Here is a 27,586-nt window from a genome sequence, read left to right as displayed (position 1 = left end):
TCTTCGCGTTCAGGAAATTTGAAACATTTTCATTTCATTTCTGCATCAAGCTTTATAATCAGTTGCCTGATTCTGTCAAAGTGAATAGAATTCATACATCGTCAAAAGTCTTTTCGAGGTTTGGAGAGGTTCAGGCAGACTAGAGAGACTCAATTTCACCAGTGAAGTTATGACCTTTCAAGTAGGGATTCACGGCTTGGCTTGATCTTCAAACTACTTGGTTCAAGTTCAAACTCAAGAAGCTTGAGCTTGACTTGAGAACAATGTCAAGTCAAGTATTTATTTATTGAGTACTTGACGTAACATTGAAATACTACTATTTGACTCGAACTTGAGTTTATTTTGAGTCATCAAGCTCAAGCTACTTCAGCTTGTATATCAGTAGTTTGAATATAAAGCCAAGCCGTGAATCCCTAATTTCAAGGGGGAACGACTGGTGCCATCTACGTAGAAAACATCATTGAACTAACTATTGTTCCTCTGCGCAACGAATTTGGAGATAATTTCATCTATCAGGATGATAACGCCCCATCAAACCACACTCGAAGGGTTCAAAACATTTTTCAAGAGAACAATATCCAGGGAATGAACTGGCCAGCAAACTCAACAGTCATAATTCCAATTGAGCACGTAGGGGATTACATAGGGAGAGCAATATCCAATAGCCTTTTCAGGAATTAAGTTCAGCCCTTCAGGAATAATGGAACGATATGTCTGAAAATTTCAATTGATGCCTAGGCGCTTTGGCATTTGATTGAAAGAAGAGGTGGTATTACGGGCTATTGAATTTGAATTCAGTTCTAGAATCAATATAAGCAATCAAAAATAAATAATCGATAAATTTAGATTTTTTCGCATTTTTCTTTTTTGTCTCATTCTTCATGAAACAAAGATTTTCTATCATATAGATATATTGCAGTTGAAATGGAGGAAACAATTCATCTCATTTCCAGAACATAGATTGTTTATTTCTTGAGCAACCTAGAGGGACCAAGACTCTTTACGAAGTGTGTAGTATAATCGCTGATGATTCGTAAGGCACATTATGTTGTGAAAGAGTATTTGGATGACAGAAATATGTTTTCCTAAAACTGCTATGAAAAGTGGCGTATTCTTCATAGCTTCTCAATTTCAAAACTATGTATCGCTCATACTGTGGGAAATATCATTTCTCACGGCACTTTGCCCACAGCTCCTTTTGTAAACCAATGAAATTGGGCTTTTGAGTCGTTTCTATGGAAACGTAATAAATTAGCACATACTGTCAACGAAGGCCATTTTGATTTGAATCAAGTTCATTACTTGAATTATTGAAATTTGTGCAGTTGTAGAAAATAGTATAATGTGCAACAAGTGGGGAAAGTCTAACTTTTCTCGCGAGTGTGGAAGTTTGTGGCACGAGCCTGAAAGGCAAGTGCCGCAATCACACGAGCGAGAAAAGGACTTTCTCCACATGTTGCACATTATACTATTTTCTACAACTGCACAAATTTCAATAATTCAAGTAATGAACTTGATTCAAATCAAAATGGCCTTCGTTGACAGTATGTGCTAATTTATTACGTTTCCATAGAAACGATGAAAGGCCCAATTTCATTGGTCTACCAAGCGAGGTGTGGGCAAAGTGCCGTGGGGAATAATATTTCTCACAGTATGAGCAATCCATAGTTATGAAATTAAGTAAGCTATGAAGAATACGCTACTTTCCATAGCAGTGGTAGGAAAAGTATAGTGTGCAACAAGTGGAGAAAGTCCTTTTCTCGCTCGTGTGTTTGCGGCACTCGCCTTTCAGACTCGTGTCACAAACTTCCACACTCGCGAGAAAAGTTGAATTTTCCCCACTTGTTGCACAATATACTATTTAATTATTTTATAATCATATGACTTATTTTACGGAAAAAATATAGATTATATGACTTGTCCTACATTATGTCCAAGAGAATCAATAAATAATAATCCGACTTTTGCCTATACGCGTAGGATTTCTCCTCGCCGTCGGCTTCTCACTCCTCGCTAAGAGGAACATTCACTCAGTCCCATATATTTAAAATATCAGAAGGGTAGAGCTCGGTCGTGTCCGGTCCTTGTGGTCCCTCTGGTTCTCGTCGAACTTCTGGTCCTCTTACACGCGATCCTTGGACCTGTCCTTCGCATCCTAGGAATTTTCTCACCGTCCTTGCAGTACCTAAAAGAACAGCTTTTTGCATTATATTACATATATACTCACTAAGTCCTAGTTGCTTGATATTTCTCTTGAGATTTTTGGGTACTATTCCTGTTGTTGAGATGATAATTGGAATATTTCTCGTTGATATCATTCCCCACTGGCGCTTTATCTGAAATTCGAGGTCCCTATATTTTGAAATTTTTTCGACCTCTTTTTGACGCATGTTGTTGTTATTAGGTATTGCTACGTCGATGAGTATTGCTGCCTTTTGATGTTTATCAACTAGCAATATATCTGGCCTGTTGTGGGGGACTGTTTTATCAGTCAAAACTGTACGATCCCAGTACATTTTATAGTGTTCGTTTTCCAGGATGGTTTCCGGTCGGTACTTGTAGTATGGCACTTTTTCAGAATGAATTAGCGTTAATTTAGTTGCCATTTCTTGGTGTAGTATCTTTCCTACTGCATCGTGTCGCTCTTCATATTCATTTCCTGCAAACATTTGACATCCTCCCGTGATATGTTGGATTGTCTCATTTGTTGGACATCCATAACGGCATAGATCGTCAGTAATAGTTCGATCCTTTATCATATGCTTGCAGTAATTTTTTGTTGAGATCACTTGATCTTGGATGGATAAAAGGAATCCTTCCGTTTCTGGATACATCGCACCTGATGTGAGCCAATAGTTCGACGCTTCAATGTCGACATGATCCTGGTTCACCTCGTTGAAATGTCGTCGATGTAGGGGCTTTTCTCTCCATCTTTGCAGTTTTTCTTGGATTGTCTGTTGGTTGTATGACAATTGCTCCTTGTGCAGTTGTAAAGGTGTTGATTCGTCTGCTTCACACAGTACTTTGTAGATCTCTGACGTGCCTGATTTGTCTTTGAAGTATGTTCATAGGCATTCAATTTGACCATGGGCAAGTTCCATGATGTCTAGCAGACCTCTGCCTCCTTTATTCCTCGGCAGTGTCGTCCTCTCAATGCTACTTTTCGGATGGTGCTTTTGTGCTTTCGTCATCAAGGTTCTCATTTTGCGTTGCAGGTTTTCCATATCTGTTTTGCTCCATGGAATGATACCGAAAGAGTATGTAAGAATTGAACATGCATATGTGTTGATGGCTCTCGTCATGTTCTTGCTGTTGAGGTTTGTTTTTAAAATTTTGTTGATTCTCCTAATAAACTCAGTTGTTAAGTCTTCCTTCATTTTTTGATGGTTTATTCGTCGGTTTTGTTTCATTCCTAGGTATTTATAAAGATCGTCCGATTTCATTGCTTCTATCTCCTGTCCATTGGAGAGAGCTATCGGTTCATCTTGGATTTTTCCACGCACTACGCTAATCGTACGACACTTGTCCAATCCGAATTTCATCCCCACGTCTTTCGAAAAATTTTCCACCAGTTTGACCATAATTTGCAAGTGGTTTTTGTTGCCTGTGTTAGGTCATCCATGTATAGCAAATGAGTGCAATAGTATATCTATTTCCTTTGACATTGAAACCTTTTTCAGTAGCATTCAGTTTTTAGAAAGGGGGTTCAGCGCCAAGCAGAACCATAAGGGACTCAATGAATCTCCTTGGAAAATTCCCCTTTTTATTGGAATCTCTTTAGTAGTTATGTTCGCCGTAGAGAGTTCGATATTCGTTCTCCAGTTGCATATTGCATACTTCAGAAAGTTTATTGTAATTGGATCGATCTTGTATATTTCCAAAATTTTTGTCAGCCACCCATGTGGAATAGAGTCGAAGGCCTTCTTATAGTCAAATAATAATAATAATAATTATTATTATTATTGTGTACACCGATATAAACTCAGAGATATCGATCATACCCGAAACGCTACCTTGTCTACGCACAAAGAAGCAGACTGGAAGACAATATATCTTTTATCTTCAGTATATCTGAAGAGACTTGTAGTCCCGTGCGTGCCTAATTCATCTGAAATACGACCTTGCCAGCCTTCCAGTTTCCGCTAGAACGGGCAACATCGACCGTTGTAGCATACGTTATTAAAATATGAAGGGGGGCTCGGGAACACACATACCATTCCTGCAGGATGTATTTATATACTTCCAATAACCTGCCGATGAAACATGCCGTTATTGATACGATACGACGGTGTATCCCGAGGGCATCGTGGACAGGGCCGTCGCTATGGGGTGGGCGGTCGCCTAGAGCGTCGAAATTCAGGGGCGGCATTCAAAGCGAAACAAAATTTCAAGTGTAGAAATTGTACCAAATAATGAGAATGTAATTCAGTTTCGTAGGCGTTTTTTCGCATATTCGAGGCTTTATTGTAAAAAACTGGTTATACATTTATATTTCAAAGTAATGTCCATCGCTGGCCACAACTTTCGGGCAGCGTACGAATCCCGTATTGAAAAAACTGGTCATCTTTCGAAGCGATACACGAATCGATCCAATTTTTTACTTCTTCATTCATAAGACCGGAAGTGCTGGTCAGCTAGGACGTGTACCATTGATCGAAACAAGTAATAGTCTCGCTCCTTCGTCGCTTGTTTTCGTATTTCGCATTCGTATTGGATTAGGAGCCCAATCTGCAACTTGTTTTATAGTATACTATTATCATGTCTTTCGTTGTATTGCGGTAGTTTGTCGTTCATTGCTCGGCTCAATGGCACTAATTGCTTTCGATAACGATCGTCTCTGATTGTTTCAGTCGGTTTTAATAACTCATAATACACTCCGCCAAGCTGGTCTCACCAAATACTGAGCATGACCTTGGAATCGTGAATATTGGATTTGTCCGTCGACGTGCAAGCATGGCCGGGATATCCTCAAGATTTTCTGCGCCAATTTTTGGTCTCCAGTCACAATGCGATGAAGAAATCCCTTCTATCTTTACCTTGCAAGCAGCTGTTCACAAGCAAACAAACGCCGTTCAACATCTCTCGGCTTCAACTCGTACGGCACCAAATTCCTTGTTTCTGAATCATTTCCATGACTTTCAGGCGATTTGAAATGGCTTATTGCGTCACCCCCAATGATCCTGCCAATTCGTTTTGCGTTTGACACGAGTCTCGATCAAGTAATGCCTCCAATTCTGCTTATTCGAAAACCTCCTCTCTTCCACCGCCATGCTGGTCTTCGACGTCTTGAAGCTTTGAAACCACTCTCGGCACGTTCTTTCACAATGAGCGGCCTCACCATAGGCATTCAATGAGCCTCAGCCGCAGATTTCTTCATATTAAAGCCGACAATTAAAATCCCAGCAAATGACGATAATTTGACTCGTGAGCTGACATGTTTTATCGAGAATAACTTTATGATGCAGACTCGAATCGACTAAAATTTCGAAGGCGTTATGTTTACAAACACCTAAGCTTATTGCATGATATCTGCGATCTATTTATTCCGACTACCACCTACTGCTATAGCCATCTATTGCAAAACGGCGGAAGCAAGGTGTACACCTAATAGAAACAACAGACAAATTTAACATAAAAAACCTTCAAAAGTACCGCATTATGCGTTTCATTCATAAATATCTCAGATCCCCTTTATAATACCTACTTTTTCCGAGTTATTGACGCTGAATCAACAGGCTTGATTCAGGAATAATTTTTAATTTCAAATTTCGAAAAAGAATGTTGATCCCTCCGAGAAGAGCAAAATTTTGGAGAAACGAACTCAATTTCTTCAAACTTTTTTTCGGCACTGAGAAGTACTTACCAAGGAAGTAAGTCATGTTGAATAAATGGCATTTATAAAAAGATTCGCTGGTATACCAAAGCGTTACACAAATAGTTTTGTGTCTAATGATAAAAAAGGAATTATGAGAATCGGGGAGTATTCTTTAGGAATTGTTCCTTTAGGAAAAACGGTTGGAGCTGATTTTGAAAAATCGAACTAAAAAAAATGTCTCTACCATTCAAAAATATCGGAGTAGGTACAGAGATACGATAATGCGAGTAATTCCTATGAAGGGAAAAGACAAAGCTTTATTGGCTCAGCAATCCTAGAATAAATTTAATTTTCTGTGAAGGTTTGCAATTTCTTTTGTGTGTATCAAAAACATTTTTCAAAAATATGCCTTGAAGTATTTCATTCTGGAGAGTTGAGATCTGTTAGGGTGGCAAGAAAAATCTGCATAGCGTGGCAGTTTGGTTAGCGACGGCTCTGATCGTGGAAATGGAAGAAGGGTTGCCGGTTATTATTATTATTGTCGAGGGGGTAATCAGAGACAACATCGAAAATCAAACATGTACTGATAATAACAGTGATGATATTAATGTTTATACAGGGTGTTTCCTAAACATGCGGCAAAAATTCAGGGGGTTGTTCCTTGGACTATTTTAAGCATGTTTTGTCCTTGGATGATTTTTGAAAAACCTCTTTGTTTCGAAGATACAGGGCGAACAACATTTTTCATATTTTTAAAATTGATAATAGTTTAAATAAAGATGCGTACCGCACTGTGTTTACTAAGTAGGTACAATTTATTTTTAAATGTGTTTAAGAACATTCCAATTACTAAAAACCCTTAGATTATTTCCTATGGGGCCATCTAAAATCATTAGTTTATACCACTCCAGTAGAAAATGTGGAAGACTTGCGAAATCGGATCATTGCTGGGTGTAACTTAATAAGAAATGATCCTGGTGTTTTTGAAAGGGTTCGGCAGTCAATGAGGAGAAGATTGGATGCTTGTATGCTGGCTAGAGGTGGTCATTTTCAACAGTTTTTGTAGGTTGAGTTGAATTTTCATGTAATTTTTCATAATAAAATGTTATTATCTGAAATTTTGTTTCCCCTATATCTTCGAAACAAATAGGTTTTTCAAAAATCATCAAAGGACAAAATATTCTTAGAATAGTCCAAGGAACAACCCCCTGAATTTTTGCCGCATGTTTAGGAAACACCCTGTATAAAGAGTGTAAGTGAATGCGTTCTGTATGAAATAATGATTACTGTTTGCTATATAGAGTGTTTCATCATAAACTGGAAAGTCTAAACCGAGAGAATCATTTTTGCCTTATGACATACCGGGTGTCCCGGGAATAACTGTACATACTCTTATCAAAGGTAGAATAGGACTAGGGGAGTACGGATTGATTATAAAAAATTCATTTCTGCCTTTCCTCAGAAAACTTCAGGGTGACTCATATTCACGTAAATAATAAACCATCTTCTGAAGCAAACTTATCGGCGAAATTTGTTGAAACTTGGGATGTTATTGACACATGTCAAGGCCGAGTCAGATAGATATTGATTATTTCCAGGAGCAGACTCACTCATTTAAAGTTTTCACGTTGAAAATATCACTTTGTATTTCGAATTTGATAGGAAGTAAATCGATTATTACATTAGAAGTATGCCTAGACCTGTATATGAATTTTTAAGGCATCATATTATAAGTTTTTGATATTTTGGATTTTTCTGAAATTTTGATCAAACCTAACTCTAAGACACAATTATACACAAAATTGTTGTAATTAAATCATTATTATTGGAGCTTCATTCTTGTTTGTTACTCAGTATACAAAGGGATTCCTCGAGTCGGCCTGTTCTGTCTTTGCAGTACTGTATCAAATTTAAGTGGGCATAATTCAATGTGACATGCCTTTGCTGTAATCTACTCTGAGTAATCATTCGATTTCTCAGCTCGATCTCTCAATGAAAACTAGGAAGAAAACAACAAACACTCCAATTTCCACAAATAAACGAACATACAACGTACCATCAATTAGTTACGCGATACAGTCGCTAGAGGGCGTCGAGTGTCGAGCGTCAAGACTCTCACCTCGTCTACACGGCTAATCCGGGTCGAGGGACCAAGTGGCACTCACCCTAACTAGATCCGTGAGTAGACTCAGCCTGAAGGACCAATCCAGCTTGATGTCGTCCTGTTGCAACACGTCTTGCAACGATCCCCTGGCGCAGTACTCCGACACCAGCGCTGCCCTCGGCGGTTCGGCGAGACACCCGATCAGCGGGTTCAGGTTCTCGTGTCTGAGCCCGTGCAACACGATCAGCAGCTCGATGGCCTTGTCTTTGATCTCGCCGGCCTGGCGCACGGGTTTCATTTGGACCAGATCGCCCTGGAATAGAGACGTCGGTTAGGGAAATTGAACGTTCGACAGCTTGGGGACTTAGATTTTATAGAGAAGGGAGTGGATGATACGGTGTTTTGGGATTTTCGATCGCTAAACTCTTTATCGTCCGTTGGAACGTTCTGGAGCTTAGCCAGAGACCGTTCAACCCAATTCTTGTTATTTTTAAATCCTTGAAAAATTTGTTCACAGAGAATTAACAAGGTACCTCCCAAATAGCACTTCATTGAAGCCATGTTGCAGATTTTTTAACAATGCTATCAGTTGTGGAAACACTTCATTATTTCAAAAGTTATAGAGTAAAAACTATGATTTAGATTAATTTAGAAAAAATTTTTGAAACATTTTTCCGAGAGAGTCAACTCTTGTTGATACCAGATACATATTCGAAATTTAAGTATGTTTTAGATGAGCGTTCCATCTACAAAACACATTGTATTTGAGGGGTCTGTGACCTATATTTTCTGAGATATAACGTTTCTTGTAGAGGTGCAATTTTTATACTTAATTTTTTCAACTTGCGAGTTCGAAAGTTTTGAAAACTGCAAATGCAAGAAAGAAAATATTGAATTTTTTAAAATCAACCTTTCCAAATTGATCAATTATCAATCTAAAGGAAATATCAAAAAACAAATAATTTTTTGCGAATTCGAAAAAAAAATTTTAGCGAACCATTTCGCCATACAACAATAACACTACTTTATGTCCTAATTCGAGATCGTAGATCACAAAGATGTCATCAGTTTGATATAATTTCATTATTCCAGAAGTTATAACGTGAAAATTTAAAATTTGAAAAAAATTATAAATCATATTCATTTCCTCAAGGCGGTCTTCTGCTAGTGTTATGTACGGTTAATAATTTTTGGTATGTCCTAGATCTATTTTCATTTATGAAGAACGTTTATATTCAAGCGGTGTAGGTTATTTTTTTTTCAACTTAGGATATAGAAATTTTGATTGAAATTGATATAAAAATTGTATTTAATTTACTTCACAAATTTGTCTATCAAATGTGAACACCCCACACTAATCAGTGCTTTGAGCATTCTGACAAGTGACGGATGTGGCATGAAAAGTTATATCAGAATATATTCGATTCAAAATACTTATGATGACCCAAGAAAGAACTTATCGTCGTGCATAAAAGTAGTATTTCACCAGCACATTTTCAAAATTTATTACACAGGTAAAGTCATAATATGAATGATATACTCACGAACCTAAAAATAATTTATTTGTCGAATGCCCAGAGTAATAAACATAGATAGAGGGAGCATTTATATCAAATTTGAAATGAAGTGCGCGGAAATGAAAACATATCTTCAGTGTTACGATATTTCACTAAATTCGCGAGTTTCTCCACAAAGAACGCACTTCTTATGTCCCATAGTGAATCAACTCTTCATATAAACTCAAACTATATTGAAATGAATAAATCAACAATTCAGAAAACAAACTTCAAGCGCACAAAACGACGTGCAACAACGGATGGCATTAGGAGAGCAATAGTTGCCAAACCTTGGATATCAACAGTTAGATACAAAAAATAATAAATATTCTGCATGATATAAATTCAACAATTAGGAAAAATATTGGATTCCAAATATCTATTTCAATTTGCATATTAAATATATATATTTCTTTCAATATTATATACATTCATAATGATATAGTAAAATTGTGGATTTGAAAATACACTGCGTAAAAAAATTAATGCACATTCTGAAAATCTCAATTTCAGTGAAAGTTAACTCTACACTGACTTTATAACTTATTTTTATGTTCTCTCGGGAAGGTTTTGAACGAAACAAGACACATTAAATGGAAAAAAAATTCAGGATTTCACCGAAACTTATGTGAAAGAAGAGAAATAAACAATTTTCAAAATACTGGAATGCTGATAAGTGATTTAATACTTGGTATTTCCACCCCTTGCGTTAATTACAGCTCGGCAACGACGGTTCATACTCAAAATGAGTGATCTTAAAATGTTCTGATCTAATCCTTCCTAGATTTCTCTGAGTTGGATTCCTAAGTCATTAAGATGATTTTCTGAACTTCTCAGCCTTCTATTGAGGTTGTTCCCAGCCTGCTCAATCGGATTGTGATCTGGACTTCTTGCTGGCCATTCCATTCGAGAGACTTCAACCTCTTCAAGGTACTCCTGAACGATGCTTGCACGATGGGGTCTGGCATTATCGTCCATAAAAGTGAAATGTTCACCAATATATGGGGCAAATGACACTACATGCTCTTCAAGAATGTTCCTTATATACCTATCAGCATTCATAGCTCCATTATCAACAACCACTAGGTCTGTTCGAGCAGTCAGAGGTATTCCACCCCATACCATTATCGATCCTCCCCCGAAACCAGTAGTATTCAGGAAATTGCACTGAGCATATCTTTCATGTGGACGTCTGTATACAAGGGATTGTCGATCACAATGGTAGAGGCAGAATCTAGACTCATCTGTGAAGAGAACTCTTTCCCAATCAGCCTCTTCCCAATGGATATGCTCTCTCGCAAAATCCAAACGCGCCCTTCGATGGGCTGGGGTAAGAGCTGGCCCTCTTGCCGCGACACGAGGCCTTAAATCATATTTTCTGAGGCGATTTCTTATTGTCTGAGTGCTAAATTGCACCCCATGAGTTTGCTCAAGCTGATTTTGAAGGAGGCGAGCGGTTGCAAACCGTTGTCTCAACGAAGAAACTCTCAAGTAACGTTCTTGAATGGCAGTTGTTACCCGTGGTCTACCCTGTCCTGGTCTTCGGACATTCATACCTGTCTCCCTGAATCGCTGCAACATTCTGGACACACTTGTATGGGAAACTCCAAACCTTTCTGCAATTCTTGTGTATGTCCACCCTTCTTCTCGCAAAACTACCGCTTGGGCACATTCCTCTTGGGTCAAATTGGCGTGTTTCGCGTTGCATAGCGATCGAGTGTAAAAAATCAAACGAAAGAAAAACTATTGATCACTAGAATCGATCGAAAACAACTGATTTCAGAATGGAGCCAATTCATTCAAAATCTGATAATCTCATCTTATTTTATTCCTGCTGGGAAAAAACATCTGTATTGAAGAAAAACGTTGAAAGTGGATAACATATGCATGCATTATTCTGATAAAAATAATTATCATTGAGAACACCTTCAGTTGTAGAATAAATTTGAGATTTCCATAATGTGCGTTAATTTTTTTGAGCAGTGTATAACACAATCCGACAACGTAATCTAACCATGTTGGGAACATTAAAAATTGCGTATACTCCCTCTATCTATGTTTATTACTCTATGGTCGAATGCAACAGTGTTGCTTATATCCCACTTCCAAATCCTTATAATGCCATAATCGATTCGCCCCTTATTTATGACCTAGTTACTTTCTAATAAAAAATCAATTTTTTTTTTAAAGATTGGCTCTACCGAAACTCAAGCTCCGGTAAAACTGAGCGTAGAAATTCATAACTTTAACGTCGCAACTAATAAGTGGAAAGCTAATACGGAAACACCCCCACGCGCGGGTGGATTTCCATTAACTCCCCCCTACGCTTAATTAATTTTTGAGGGATATCCGATTTTCTCGAGGGCAGCATTTCCCCACCTTCCTCGAATTTCGTCTCTAGTCGTCTCCGCGATCTCTTCCACACCCCTCTTCACCCTTCTGAAAGACCCGCTTCCTTCCGAGTTGGGACTCAACTTACGTTGTACCTCACGCGGGGGTCGACGATAATCTGTCTTGCCAGGTTGGGGCTCGAGCCCCCTGCACGTAAAGGGGTTCTGCCTCCCAGCAGGAGATCCGGCTTCTCGATGTTGGGCAGGCCGAACTCCTGCATCTGTTGCAGCCAACAGCAGAGCATCGCCTCGATTCCTTCCTCCACCTAGAAAAAACATATAGATTTTTTTATAGAAGAAGGTGTTGTATTCTGGGAGTTTTTAGGGGTGACTGGCTTACCCTTCGGGGGTTGCTGGAATCTCTTGAGAAAATAAAAATAAGGTTACTCTATAAAAGGAAAAAGAGGAAACCGAAAGAGAAACACTATGGCGAAATCTTCCAGACATGGTTCACTCCAAAATGTTCCTTAGCTACTTTTACACTGCAAGATACAAAAAGTTTAAGGATCTTAGTTAGAACACCCCCCCACTAGATTCTTAAAGGTCATTGTCGCCCTAGGAAGCAACTGATGAGAATAGATTTATCAGGAATTGACGAGTACAGATTCTGTTGGGAGAAGAAATGAGCTCCTGATAACTTGGTCACAGAGCAGAATATCCCTTCATTGCAAGTCAATGCAAAAATTCTTTTTGACAAGAAATTCGTAGAAGTGATTACGTAACATTCTTAATCCGTCTCAGATACTTGTTACGTTATTTTTCTCAACAAGTGAATTATTTTCAAATATTCTCTAGATGTAACATAAATAAGGTAAAATGAAGCTCGCGGCTTAGCTCTAGTGGAGAAGGGGTGGATTCTATAATTTTTTTCTTAATTTAAAATGAACAGCTCAATAAATAGGGGGGGCGCCAGATAGTTTTAATAATATCAATCGAATATAAACAAGATTCCTACTTTTCTGTAAAATTTCCAAAACTACCAAATTACTAAGTACTTGAAGAGAAAAGCGTTATATTTATGATATGAAATGTAATTAATGAATTTGAATTGAGTGCACTTAAGTATGAACAATAATTTAAAAGAATGAATGCCGGCTTTCATTTACAGAGAATTTCACAGATAATGGTATTCAGATAATGGTATTCACAATAAAATAATAAACTGTAGGATTTTAGTTAAATTTCAGAGTCTATATATGGTCCAATATGGTTATTCAATATATTCAAAATAAATGATTAATTTTGGCAACTTTCTCTAATGAAAATAAAAGGGTTGTACTCATCCAGAGGGAGAAGTCCAGTTGATGGAAATGTTGAATTCGGTTCGCTCCCAACCGGTTAGAAGTTATTCCAACCCTCAGTATAAGGCAATGGGGGTGCCTATGTCCAAGGGATGTCTTTGCATCAACCAACACGCCAATAATTCAGATTGATCCACTTATATATCGAATCAGTAAAATATTCAGAAGAATTGAAAGAATTGAAAGCCTGCAATTAAAACTCATGAAGACAATCATTTGAAATTTGTACTCTACATTACCTAAGATGGAGGGCGGCTTTTATAGAAATTTCTATCAGAGTATGTAGAATTTTTATCCCGTACAAGACGGAAATTCTGCTTGATTCCAAAACGTGATATAACTATCCAAAATAATCAGCAAAATTATGATATTATCTGCAATTTTCCAAATAATCCAACTCAAATGGTCGAAGACAGAAAATCTTTATTCGGATTAGCTGAGATGCTCTACACTCGAGAAATACGGAAAAATGAGTTCCAATTGATGTACCTATCTATATTTCACAGATGGGATTCAAAACAAGTTTTTGCGACTTGACAATTTGACGAGAAAAGATGTTATATTGGTTGCCTATACTTGAGGAGCGGGAAATGATATATTTATTTGAAATGACCACCCCAACACAATTTCTGGCAATTCAATACCAGAATCGCGAACAAGACAAAAACAATTAGAAAGTGTACCTGACGATTCCACTTCAGCGGTACATTCATTCTCCAAGCAGAAATAATATTAAAATAAAAATTATAAAAAGAAAAAAAACGTTACAACTCCCCCCCAGGTAAAATGAAGAGTTAAGCAAACTCTTCAACAGATCCTTCCTTCAGATCATTCACGTGCCATATTCCACAAGACTTACTCGAATCATCCTCCAGTTCATAAGACCAACGACCAAGCTTAGATTTTACCCTAAATGGACCGACATATCGAGGGCTCAATTTAGCAGAAAAAAATTTAGACTTATTTGATAGAGCATGATTTTTATGCCAGACGATGTCACCAACATTATATTCTACGGGACGTCTTCGAAGATTATATCTTCCCTCGGAAGCTCTATAAGCTCTTTCCAATTTTTCTTTAACTTTATTGTATAAATGTAAAAAGTTACCAGACCTATTCAAATCGACGTTATCACGGACCACATTGATATTTTTATCAGGAATCGTTATATCATGAAGATCTCCACGAATAATATGTTCACGCCCAAAATTTATAAAATACGGAGTGAATCCTGTGACTTCATGGACTAATGTGCGAATGGCACAACTTGCAGACGGAAGGAATAAATCCCATTTCCTATGATTTTCTTGTACATAACAAGATAGAGTAGTCTTAACAACCCTATTAACTCTCTCTACAGGATTATGTTGGGGGTGGTAAAGAGCATTGAACAACATTTTCACCTTATATTTATTGCACAAGTCGGTAAAGTGTTTTCCCCTGAATTGAGTACCATTATCAGCTATGATATACTTTGGCACACCAAATAAAAGGAATACATCATTTTCCAAATGCTCGCATATCTTCAATGCGTTCGCCGATCTTAGCGGAAAAGTTAAGACAAACTTTGAGAAGTAATCAGAGATCACAAATATAAAACTATAACCCTTCGTAGATCGCGGAAGAGGTCCCATCAAATCGATACTAAGCATCTGAAAAGGTTTCGTTATAGTTGGTCGACTACCCAATAAACCTGCTGGACTTTTTTGAACTGATTTATGACCTATACATATCTTACACTTCTTAACAAAACAACTAACGTCAGAACGCATTTTAGGCCAAAAATATCTTTCACAAATTTTCTTATATGTTTTGAAAACACCAGGATGGCCACTTGTCGGAACACAGTGAATGGCATGAATAACAGACGAACGATTTTCTTTGGGTACAACAAGTTTCCAATTCAAATCATCACCTGACAACACAGAAAAATCACACTTACCATATTTAAATATTTTATCATTTTCTACTCTCCATTGTGGAAAGTTTAAAGGACTATCAAGAATTTTTGATCTCATTGATAAATACCACTTATCTTTAACGGTATTAATATCAAAATCAGAATGATCTTCCTCAGGAGTAATACTATCTATTACCGGGACAGAACGAGATAGAAGATCAGGAACAACATGATCCTTGCCCTTACGATGTATAATCTTGAAATCAAATTGCTGTAAGCGAACAGCCCATCTACACAGTCTCCCATTCGGTTCTTTTAAGTTGTGCAACCAAATTAACGAATGATGGTCGGTCACAACAGTAAATGACGTACCTTCCAAGTACGGCCTGAGCTTTTCCAATGCCCATACAACGCATAAGAGTTCTTTCTCTGTTGTGGAATATGCACGTTCCTGTTTGGTCAGTGATCGACTAAGGTAACAAATGACCCTTTCACCTTGATCAGACTCCTGGGAAAGAACGGCACCAAGACCATAGTTACTTGCATCAGTCTGCACAATAAATGGCAAGCTGAAATCAGGACACTGTAATAATGGAGCACTAATAAGATATTCCTTCACAGAATGGAAGCTGGCTTCACATTCTGAATTCCAATTCCACTTGGAATTTTTACGCAGCAGCTGACAAAGAGGATTTATTCGGGCAGAAAAATCGGGAATAAACCTCCTATACCAAGAAGCCATGCCAATAAATGACCGAACTTCTTTAACACAAGAAGGTCGAGGAATCCTTAAAATAGCTTCAACCTTCTCAGGATCCACTCTGAGACCGAATTTATCCACAACATACCCTAAATAGCGAAGTTCAGACCTACAAAACTTACATTTTTCTTTATTAACTGTAAGTCCAGCGTCAAATAGTCTCGAAAATATTTTTTCAAGGATTTCCATATGCTTCTCGAAGGAGTCAGAAATTATAATAATATCATCGAGGTATACGAAAGCATACGGTTCCAAATCAGGACCAATCACCCGATCAATAAACCTCTGCCAAGCAGCAGGTGCATTCTTTAAACCAAATGGAACGCGTTTAAATTGATACAATCCTCTATTAGGAATCGTGAAAGCTGTATATTCCTTAGAAGATTCTTTCATAGGAATCTGCCAGTAAGCTGACTTTATATCGATGGAGGAGAGATATTTTGCTCCCTTGAGGTTGTCCAAAATCGCAGAAACAAAATGTAAAGGATAGGCATCTGGTTTCGTAACTTTATTCAATTTCCGGTAGTCCACACAAAACCGATATCCACCTTCTTTTTTGCGGACTAATAATATTGGCGATGACCACGGACTACGAGATTCCTCAACAATACCCAAATCAATCATTTTCTGAAGTTCAGAATCAATATGCTGTTGAACAACATGAGAGACGGGATAATACCGTTGCTTTATAGGAGGAGAATCCGTTTGTATCTCAAATTCCGTGAGATGTGTACATCCCAACCGATCACCTTGCAATTCAAACTTTTTATTTATAAATTTATCCAAAGTATCACGTTGTGCGTCAGATAAGTCATTACTATCGGTGATTTGACTTTCGGATTTATTCTGCACATTTATTTCATCACAAGAAAACTCCCAACAATCCCGATTCAAGTTTGGTACTATCTCCATCGATTTCCAAAAATCTAACCCTAATATTAATGAATGTTTCAGCGATGGAACGATCAAAACGTTCACAAGTTTAATTTTACCCTTAAGCTCCATGGGAACACAGACCGACCCAAGACTTTCACAGACATTTCCATTTGCCACACTACAATTCGGTGCGTCCTCACTATTCAAATTGATTCCAAAAGGCTTCAATAATTCCCAACTATCATTTCCCATGATAGTCCTAGTAGCACCTGAGTCTAGCAAACCAAGAAATTCTCTTCCGAAAACTTTAACCTTAAGGTAAGGTCTTTCATCATGACCGGAGTGAGAAATTATAAAATCCAATAAAACTTTTTGTTCTGAAGTGATATGAGAAGTTTGATCGAAACTAATGTGTTCTTTGGTAGAAGCATAATGATCATCGGGGTTCTGCCGTCTACCTTCGGAAGAGCCCCTTAATTGTTTTCCGACGCAGTGGTACGTGAACATGTTTTACAATCTCGAACAGTAACACCAGGAAAACCGCATTTATAACAATGTTTGGTTTTGGTCGCTCTACAAACCCGAGATGTATGACCGAGCTTCCTACAATTCCAACATGTAACCGATGATACCTGTGAACCCATATTACTAGACGACGAAGATGCCCCAACATATGCTAAATCTGGTTCAAGATCAGTTTTTCGACGTAAAGGCTTCGAGAAATTTTCTACAGAATGTTTCTTTATTTCTAATTTCGAACAAAGATCAATGAGATGATCTAAGGAATCTACCTCAATTAATCCAAGATGGAGCTGGAAGAAGGGAAGTATATTCCGCAAAACTAAGCGAAGCTGTACAGATTCAGGAACATTATACGATAGGCGCGAAAATAGAGTTGTCATACAAGCCACATAAATACCGATGTTTTCATTTTCTCCCTGTGTGCGTTTCTTGATTTCTTCAAATAACCGATCGTCATAGTCGTGCGGAAGGAACTGTTTCTTTAAGGCCATCCCGATATCATTCCAATTATTGAATTTCTTTTTATTTGCTCTAAACCAAGTTAAAGCTGAACCACGAAAAAGGTCAAAAGCCGATTCAAAAAGTTCTTGTTCTCCAATATGTCTAGAAACTGATAGTTCGTCAACACGTTCAAGAAAAGCTAATACCGACATATCTTTACTATCTCCAGAAAATTGGAGGTTCCATTTAGTAACAGGAATCGATTTTGGATGTAATGCGCTAAACTCAGTTGGATGTGACGTTTTGTTTTTAGGTGTCGAATTACAAATATTACCATGTGCTGCTGTTTCTTCTTCAGAAGATAAATCGTCTTCCAAATCAATATTGAAAAAACTCGGATTCAATATGCTCGCTTCTTGAAATTTTAAGTTTTTAATACGAAATTTCAACTTAGGCATCAATGTTAACGCTTGAGAAAGGAGACTACTTCTAAGTTTAATTTTATCCGACTCAGTTGGATTAGTCCTATCTATTCTTTTCATAACGTGAGCTATTTTTGATGAAATTTTCTTATACGCCGTGGTCTTATCATCACCTTCGAAAATTTCAATCGAAGAAACTATTTCCTTTATTTTATCCTCAACAATTTTAAACTCCTCATCACAATTCAACGCATAAGCAGGGTAAGTTAATGACTGACCTGACCGTTCTAATTTCAAAACATTCCTAAGACAACTTCGCATCTTGTCCACTGTACCCACATCTTCAAAACCTCTTATTTTCAACTCATACTCAAGCTCATCTTTCGATAGCCTATTACATTCCCACTGCAAATCCATATCGATACAACTTGAATGAAAACACAAAAAAAGAGAAAATTGCACTAAACCAATTGAGAAAATTGAACCTATAGCCCAAATTATTAACTAAATCAAATGAAGTCAGGACTTCAGGAACAAAAAATGAAAAAATATCGAAAATATTCCGAAGAATTTTCGAAACAACTTTATTGGCGTGTAGTGTATGCAAACCAAGAATTGACCGAATATGAAATCAGAATACACAAAAACCCGTTGTAATGGAAGCGATAATGAATCTAACCAAATGTTAGCAGCAAAAAAAAAAGAAGTAAACAAATCTAATCTGCACTAAATGAAGTTTTTCAATAATCAATTAAGTTAAACTAAGGTATATTTTTGGATTAAAATTCAGAACTAATTTATCAAGAGGAATTATGGACCATATATTCAAAAAAAAAGGGGCCTCACACGTTGCGGTGCCAATTATTTATGTTACGTTATTTTTCTCAACAAGTGAATTATTTTCAAATATTCTCTAGAAGTAACATAAATAAGGTAAAATGAAGCTCGCGGCTTAGCTCTAGTGGAGAAGGGGTGGATTCTATAATTTTTTTCTTAATTTAAAATGAACAGCTCAATAAATAGGGGGGGCGCCAGATAGTTTTAATAATATCAATCGAATATAAACAAGATTCCTACTTTTCTGTAAAATTTCCAAAACTACCAAATTACTAAGTACTTGAAGAGAAAAGCGTTATATTTATGATATGAAATGTAATTAATGAATTTGAATTGAGTGCACTTAAGTATGAACAATAATTTAAAAGAATGAATGCCGGCTTTCATTTACAGAGAATTTCACAGATAATGGTATTCAGATAATGGTATTCACAATAAAATAATAAACTGTAGGATTTTAGTTAAATTTCAGAGTCTATATATGGTCCAATATGGTTATTCAATATATTCAAAATAAATGATTAATTTTGGTAACTTTCTCTAATGAAAATAAAAGGGTTGTACTCATCCAGAGGGAGAAGTCCAGTTGATGGAAATGTTGAATTCGGTTCGCTCCCAACCGGTTAGAAGTTATTCCAACCCTCAGTATAAGGCAATGGGGGTGCCTATGTCCAAGGGATGTCTTTGCATCAACCAACACGCCAATAATTCAGATTGATCCACTTATATATCGAATCAGTAAAATATTCAGAAGAATTGAAAGAATTGAAAGCCTGCAATTAAAACTCATGAAGACAATCATTTGAAATTTGTACTCTACATTACCTAAGATGGAGGGCGGCTTTTATAGAAATTTCTATCAGAGTATGTAGAATTTTTATCCCGTACAAGACGGAAATTCTGCTTGATTCCAAAACGTGATATAACTATCCAAAATAATCAGCAAAATTATGATATTATCTGCAATTTTCCAAATAATCCAACTCAAATGGTCGAAGACAGAAAATCTTTATTCGGATTAGCTGAGATGCTCTACACTCGAGAAATACGGAAAAATGAGTTCCAATTGATGTACCTATCTATATTTCACAGATGGGATTCAAAACAAGTTTTTGCGACTTGACAATTTGACGAGAAAAGATGTTATATTGGTTGCCTATACTTGAGGAGCGGGAAATGATATATTTATTTGAAATGACCACCCCAACACAATTTCTGGCAATTCAATACCAGAATCGCGAACAAGACAAAAACAATTAGAAAGTGTACCTGACGATTCCACTTCAGCGGTACATTCATTCTCCAAGCAGAAATAATATTAAAATAAAAATTATAAAAAGAAAAAAAACGTTACATACTGAAGCTCATTAGAACTCTGGAACTAGAAAGTAAATGTGAATGGTACATTGGTGCGAACAGCTCTGATGGGGTACAATACATACAACTGTATATAATGAAAAGAGACAGAGATAAGAGGTCGTCAAGAGTGGACATGACTCTTTTTTCCTTACGAAACGGTTTCAGCCAGTTTACTCCTTACCGTTAATGAGTTAGGTAAGAATACGTTTTTTTCAGTTCGGGTTCCTGGTAATCCAGAAACCAAAGGAAACAAAGAGACCAATACACTTGCCAGAAAAGTAGCATAACGCTAGTTATTGACCTCTAGCCTTCTTCTGATATAGGACCTTGCACATTCAGGAAAGAGCTTCGTTGAAATAGGAAACCGAAAGAGAAATACTCTGACGTAATGTTTCATGGATGGATAACTCCAAAAAATTCCCTAGGAACTTTCATATTGCAATATTCAAAAAGTATCTGCATCTCAGTAACATGTTACAATTCATCACTGGTTTCCTTACAAAGCATTGTCGCCTCAGGATGCACCCAATGAGAATGGTTTTATCAGAAACTGATGAATGCAGATTCTGTGGATAGGAGAACGAAACTCTTGATCACAAGATCATAAAATTATTCGGCATTACTACAGATTGCAGAAAATGCTTTGAATGAGAAACTTGTAGGAGTGAGGATGTGATCTCCTTGAAACCATCTAAGATACTGATGTTCATTAGAACTGTTGATGGTGCAGTGGTGTCATGTGTAAAACTATAAAATAAAGATTATCAAATCGCAAAATGAGGTATATAGCAGAAAACTTCAATGAATTGAACAATTAACTGAAGTTCCATGTAGTGGCATGAACGGTTTACACATAAACGGCACGAATACATTCATTTTTATGAATGTAAAGATAACTAATTGTGAGATGATCGACATGAAGGTAGGCAGATCCAACACCCACATTCTTCAAAATACCAAGCCAACATTTTGTGCAAATGTTCAAGATCCTTGAAAAGAAAAGAAAGTTTGAATGAGGAACATGAAACAACGTAGGTTTCAGTTCAAAATGTGCAGTAAGCAAGTTTACCCATAACTTTTTCTGATTTCCTTGATGATGTAAGTCATCGACCTGTCTCTTTTCAGTAGTGATTAATAATTCAAAAAATATAATTATTTTGGATAATAATCTTGTGACTCGAAAGTATTTACTATAAATACAAGAATGAATTGAAACGTTTTATTAAATAAAGTAGAATTTGATAATCAAAATATTTTATTTCCCAAACCAGAACTACACATCCGTCATCAACTCTCTTTGAAAAAATAACTACGAATCAAAATTTCCCAATTGAGGAAAGAAACGATAGTAAGACGAAGCTAGAACTGAATAATCCAAACATCAACTCACACATTGAGCTTGGAGAACCTCTCAATCAATTATTGCTATGTCTATTGATCGTAAAAAAGTGAAAGATTCAATAACGCTTGAAAACTTTGCATGTTCTTTGAAGCAAGCACAAATAGAACCTGATAGAAAGAAGTCTAACTTCTGTCAACTTGAGTAGGGTTCTTCCTTCGATATTTACGACCCCTAACTCACAAACTCGATCAAATCCAATTTCCAAAGTTTACACGGCGTCCCATAAATCAGCAAAATCCACCAGGGGGAGGAACGGTTACCTCCAAGATAACCCCCGTAATCCACCGGTCATTCGAAAGCCAGGACTTGAGAGAGCCGTATACGTGAAAAGCTCGTGCAATAACTCACCTACACGTTCCCTGTTTCCGATTTACAAGGGACCGGAGGTATAAAAAACACCGGACAACAGTCCAGCTACGCGAAGAAGGCTTAAGACGTTGGAGCTTAATCTTTCCTAATTCCCCCTTTTAGCGTTTTCTCTTGGACGTCTGTGTGTCGCTTTAAGGACCAGAAGTAAACGTCGATGTCAGGGTAGGAATGGCCCTCAGTACAATTTGAAATTGCAAAGCTTGAAACTCGCAGGAAACAAAAAATAGAAATACTCCCCTATAAGGAGCAATTAGACCTGGATGATCTTCTCCTCCCTACAGACTTCCAAGATATTTCTATTGAGTTAGCAAGACGTTATGAAGAACAAATAGTGTAGCAAAAGACGTGTCAGCATGTCATGATCCTGTATAAGCAGTTCCAGGGGATTTTTGCCTAGAAAAGGTAACGAGAGAAGTGATATTGATTGGCCACGTCCTAATATGGATTTATTTGTAATTTTTTTCTTGAAGTGTAGTTTTAATGGTGTTTACATTACCAACAAACACATCATCAGAAGACACATGTAATGAAAAGCAGAGCTTCGTATCATCTATTTGTCGAGCTGTTTTAACAATTGGTGGTCAAGATATCAAGACCCATGAACTCTTGATTGATTCATACAAATTTTTAGCTATATTTCTAAGCTTTTCATGACTCTAGATTCTGAAGAATTGTTGAATATATTATCAATATCATCATTGAGAAGAGAAGAAAAAAATTTTCATCAAAGCTGCTATCAAAAACCAAATGCGGTGCAAATTCAAGACATTGATTATTATTCTCCTATGAGAGTCCACTCATGAATTCTTCAACATCTAGGACATTCAATTCGTCTACTACTGCAATGCAAACTAAAGTCGAAAAAATCTGTTGAAAAGCTCTATGGCGTTTTTGAATTGATACATTAGAATGTTTTTGGGAAAATGTTAATAGTTGAATGTGAGTTGAGTGTTGAGAAAATAATGCCAGTGGATTTAGAAGTTTTCAACAAAGTTGTGCAAATGTATTATGCTTGAAGCCTGATCAGTCATGTGTTCTTTTACGCAAGCGAAATTTTGTAGTACTACTGCAGTATCGAAATAAAAAACTGAAATGCTACTATGTCAAAAAAGTACTAGGAAATGAAAGATAAACTATATGAATAATTATTTAAAATTTTTCAATATGGAAAGAAAAAAGTTAGCCGCATGAATATCAAGAAATAAAGAAGGCTATTTCATAAAATCTCAGTACTTTTATGACAGGATATATGCTGTATTCAAATCACATATTGAAAAATAAGCATTGGTGAATTCTATCTACTAAAAAATGTAAAGAGCCAAAACTATTAACTATGTGTAATATGGTATTGAAAATCATGTAATAATACCAATGTATCAACGCCAGTGAATAGTTAATGCCTCAAGGGCATCGACTTCTCTTAATACCTGTAGTGCATATAAACTTTTATGTCATACCAGTTGATTATTTCTCCCACAAATGTGAAATTCCAATTTAATTCATAGGAAATATTGATGTATTGATTTTCTACGAGACAACGCTCCATTGAAGAAATAGAAAAAAATTAAAAAGTTCCCAAAAAAGACAAATAAAGAAAAGTAGAAAAGTCATGGCCGAAAAATTCACGGAAATCCTATGAAAAAGGGGAAAATTTTGTAGAGTATATGGCAGAAAACTGTGTGGAATGTTTTTATGCAACTGTACTGGTCGAATGCATTATCGATCTTCCGGAAACATTTCCTCCGAATTATAAATATTCAATGGTGAAGAAGACTTTGATAGTAAATAAAACTATCAACAACGGTAATTACCATAAGAAGAAGTATTTTTTAGTATTATTGTCATGAATTGATGAGAGTTTAGGCAGTGCCCATAAACTAAAAAAACACTTACAATCAAACAAAATATGTAAGAAAATAAAAAATGTTCGACGCTGAAATAAACGAAAATAAATAAATAGATCAACCCAACAAGGATCGAGAGGATATCTGTCAAAAAAGTCCAAAGTTTTGGCTAGAGAGAATGTTCTGAAATTCATTGATGTATTTGGTTTATGCCGACGGCAGGATATTGTGCTAGTTACCAGGACCGACGCCAGGAGCAGCATACCGGACATTTTGATGGGGAGCCAAATTGGAGGGGCGCAAAGTCAGTTAATAAACAAAAACTTTTTGCACCTTTAAGTACTACGTCACCTTTTCATTATAGACTTATAAATAGAGCGCCGTACTTTCAAACAATGCTGAACGATTTTTGATGAAATCGACAAAACGTCGTTTGATAAATTTGACAAGGATTTAACAGAGGATCCTTTAAAGAAAAGTTATATAAATTAGGTAAAGCAGGGCGGCGAAATTTTATTTTACTGGGACGCTAAACTGTCTGGTGGCGGCCCTGCTAGTTACTCACGTAGAAAATAAAAGTCAGGTCTTTTGGTAAATGTACCAGAGACAAAAAGGAATTAAATGCACGTTTTCACAATTATTAAAGACAAAGAAATGAATATGTTAGAGCTGATAAGAGAATTACTTAGAAGAAGGGCTTCTTCTGAACTATAGTCGAGGCCGTTGTACTATACAACCAGTTAGAAAAACACATTTGGTAGAATAGGTATCGTTACGAAATATGTGGGTTTGTGCGATCCTGAAGAATAAACATGTCACTGTCTGCGTCGAACATCAGCAACTCTACTTGCAGAAGCTGAAGCCTGTATGTCTACACTCATACACATCATGGTGGTGGGAAGATTACGTCTGCTACTGAAGGAAATAAAAGGGGCCATAGTATCTTCCAAAAACCAATTTTCAGAAATGCTGGGAGGGATACCTCCTGAGTTTGGTTTTTTCCACAAAAAAGGGGTAACCAGACAATAAAACATGAATGTTCGGTACAGGAAGTCAAAAATTCATGAGATCCTTTCAAATATGTTATTTTTATATAAATTCGAATGAAAAGTTTTCATATTTGATAGCATAATGTACACAATAATAATAACTAAGCAATAAATTCAAAATAACAAACTGGCATGACATAAAACCAATAATGAAATTCAACCAAACCTACTACACTTCCTTCCAAACCTGCCTTGCAGCAGTAGACCTCGAACAATACTTTCCTTCCTTACCCTTCGGGCATCCGAAATATTAGGGAACACGAAATCCGTGGCCGTCAAGATCACCTTGTACGGTCCCTTCATCACCTTCTTCCTCAACAATTGGTTCCTCGCGAACGTCGCAACTCCCATCAGTACCACCAGGAACAAACAAGAACACCCCAGTATCAGCAACACACTCACAATTTGCGCGATTTCCCCCTCACAGCCCTCACATTCTTCCGCGCGTGCGTGCTTCACCTTCCACTCTTCCAAGTTGTCCGTCACCTTCACAAGGTCATAGTTGGACGAGTTCTCCTCGCGCCTGAGCCTCACGAGCAGGCGCAGGCTATCGTTGGCCGTCAGGTCGGTAACGTAGAACTCTTCAAGGTCCGAATCTCGACGGAAACGCCCGATCGTGTCGTTTCGCGCGGGGGTGGGGCTTATTATAGGATCACAGACGGAGAGGGAGGATTTGAGGTGGTCTACGATGACGTCACGCGAGGTTTTGTTGTAGTTCGAATTGTCGCTGAACACTAGGAGATGACTACGGGTCGTTGGACCTACGATGTCGGTGGAGAAAGCGGTGAGGTTGTCAGGAGACGAGTAATCGTAGGAGGGGACGAGTCGTAGGACTTGTTGCCAGGAGGGAACGTTGGCTGTGTCCATCAGGACTGTGACTGTTCTGTGGTCCTGTGCGATGTGTAGGGCGTCTATTGACTGGAGGACTGTCTTTCCTGAATCGTCGGCCGGGAAGCATAGGACAATAGCTGAAAAAATACAGTGTTTGTCAATAGTTCTGTCTCAGGTTATTAGTTGATAGATGATTGCTGTATAGTCGTCAGCAAAAGAGGGATGAAGATATTTCAAAATAAATATAAATAAAAAATTTCTCTGATGAACAAATCAAGGCACCTATTATTGAAGCACCCGATCACATAAACTTAAACTAAATTCGAAAGATATTGGGATCCAAATACTCAATAACACATCTTCAAAAGCCTTGACAGTTACCTTGTGAGCATCCAGAACTAACTATGGGTGGATCTATGGCCAGTCAAAATTGCCAGAAATTTGGACAGCTGACCTACCCATGTGATACAAAATATATTTGCATCGATAGTGTCCCCCCACCATTACTTGACGCTCAGCTGGTGGCAGTTTCAAGACCATCCGGTATATCTTCTTCGCCTAAGCAAGACGATAAGTGTTCCTTCAGAGGGTTATTCTTTTCTCCAACAACCATTGTTGAACGTTGCGTTATTTCGGTCTTTTCCAAGCCCAAAGAAAGGCTCAAGACCAACAGGTATTAAACTTGATGCTTTTTAGCAAGTCCATGGGCTTTTTCATTTACTTTAATACAACAATGCCTCGGTATCCATAGTAGATTTACTTTATTGCCTCTTGCCAGTTGCTTTATTGTATTACGACACTGCCATGTCACCGGAGACCCCTGGATATATGATTCCAGGGACTTCAGTGACACTCAACGTAGCATAGCTGTCCATAGCGATATAAATATGCGCCCCTTTGAAGTTTCTTCTGAGACATTGTTGAGCACACGTATTGACTTCTAGTGTATAAGTAATCAGTTTAGTAGAATTCCGCATATTGTTGCAAACTTTTTAAATTTGCCTAATACACATGAATTCAAAGGACGTTGTTTCTGTCGGTCATCTGCAACAATTTTGGACAACGCTTAGGGATTCACGGCTGTGCTTGATATTCAAGCTACTCGATTCAAGCTCAAGCTCAAGTAGCTTGAACTTGAATTGAAATCAACTCAAGTTCAAGTCAATTGGTAGTTTTTCAATGACAAGTCAAGTATTTATTTATTAAGTACTTGACTTAACATTTAAAAACAACTACTTGACTTGAACTTGAGTTGATTTCAAGTTAAGCTTAAGCTACTTGAGCTTGAGCTTGAGCCAAGTAGCTCGAATATCAAGCCAAGCCGTGAATCCCTAACAAATGCTCGAGAAGATTAAATTTCTTCAAAGAAACATGGAAAAGAGAAATTCTCAACTATTGCCGAAGGTATACAATATATATGTTATTTGGAGGTGGAATTGTCGAAGACAAGAATCTGTAAGTACTAATATTATCGAAGAAGAAAACAGCAATGTCGCTGACAATTCAGGTAATGTAATGGTCAAATTGAGAGCTTCTGTTGAGAAAAACAATACGTTTTAGGTAAAGTTCAAACTATGTTTTTAATTATACACACTGCAACATGCAACATAACTATAAATATACAAAAATAGATCTTGTATAATAAGCGTTTCATACATATATCTAATAATATATTCGATGCATGTTCCTGACGTGAGTTCGTTTTAAGAGGGAGTTGACCTACTATCCAAAGTGGACCTATATGAAAACCAACAGGTATAAATTGTGATGGCCTGGACCGGAAAAGTAACTTTTTCGGATCGAAAACA

The 27,586-nt window shown here is 37.2% G+C and overlaps 1 protein-coding gene across 2 annotated transcripts in view; it reads right to left on the bottom strand.

Annotated features, from left to right (window-relative positions):
• Window positions 1-27,586, bottom strand: part of LOC123677788 (retinal guanylyl cyclase 2) — a 163,773-nt gene that overhangs the window by 86,437 nt on the left and 49,750 nt on the right. For both annotated transcript variants that reach the window (XM_045614492.1, XM_045614493.1), the window contains exons 4-6: window positions 25,179-25,915; window positions 11,955-12,131; window positions 7,981-8,232 (exon numbers count right to left, since the gene is read on the bottom strand). In XM_045614492.1, the coding sequence (XP_045470448.1) occupies window positions 7,981-8,232; window positions 11,955-12,131; window positions 25,179-25,915 (1,166 nt within the window). The remainder of the gene's footprint in view (window positions 1-7,980; window positions 8,233-11,954; window positions 12,132-25,178; window positions 25,916-27,586) is intronic.

The sequence above is a fragment of the Harmonia axyridis genome, chromosome 4 (assembly GCF_914767665.1).
Source record: "Harmonia axyridis chromosome 4, icHarAxyr1.1, whole genome shotgun sequence".
Classification (NCBI taxonomy): domain Eukaryota; kingdom Metazoa; phylum Arthropoda; class Insecta; order Coleoptera; family Coccinellidae; genus Harmonia; species Harmonia axyridis.
The sequence above is the reverse complement of the archived record's forward strand: the minus strand, read 5'-3'. Positions and strand labels throughout refer to the sequence as shown.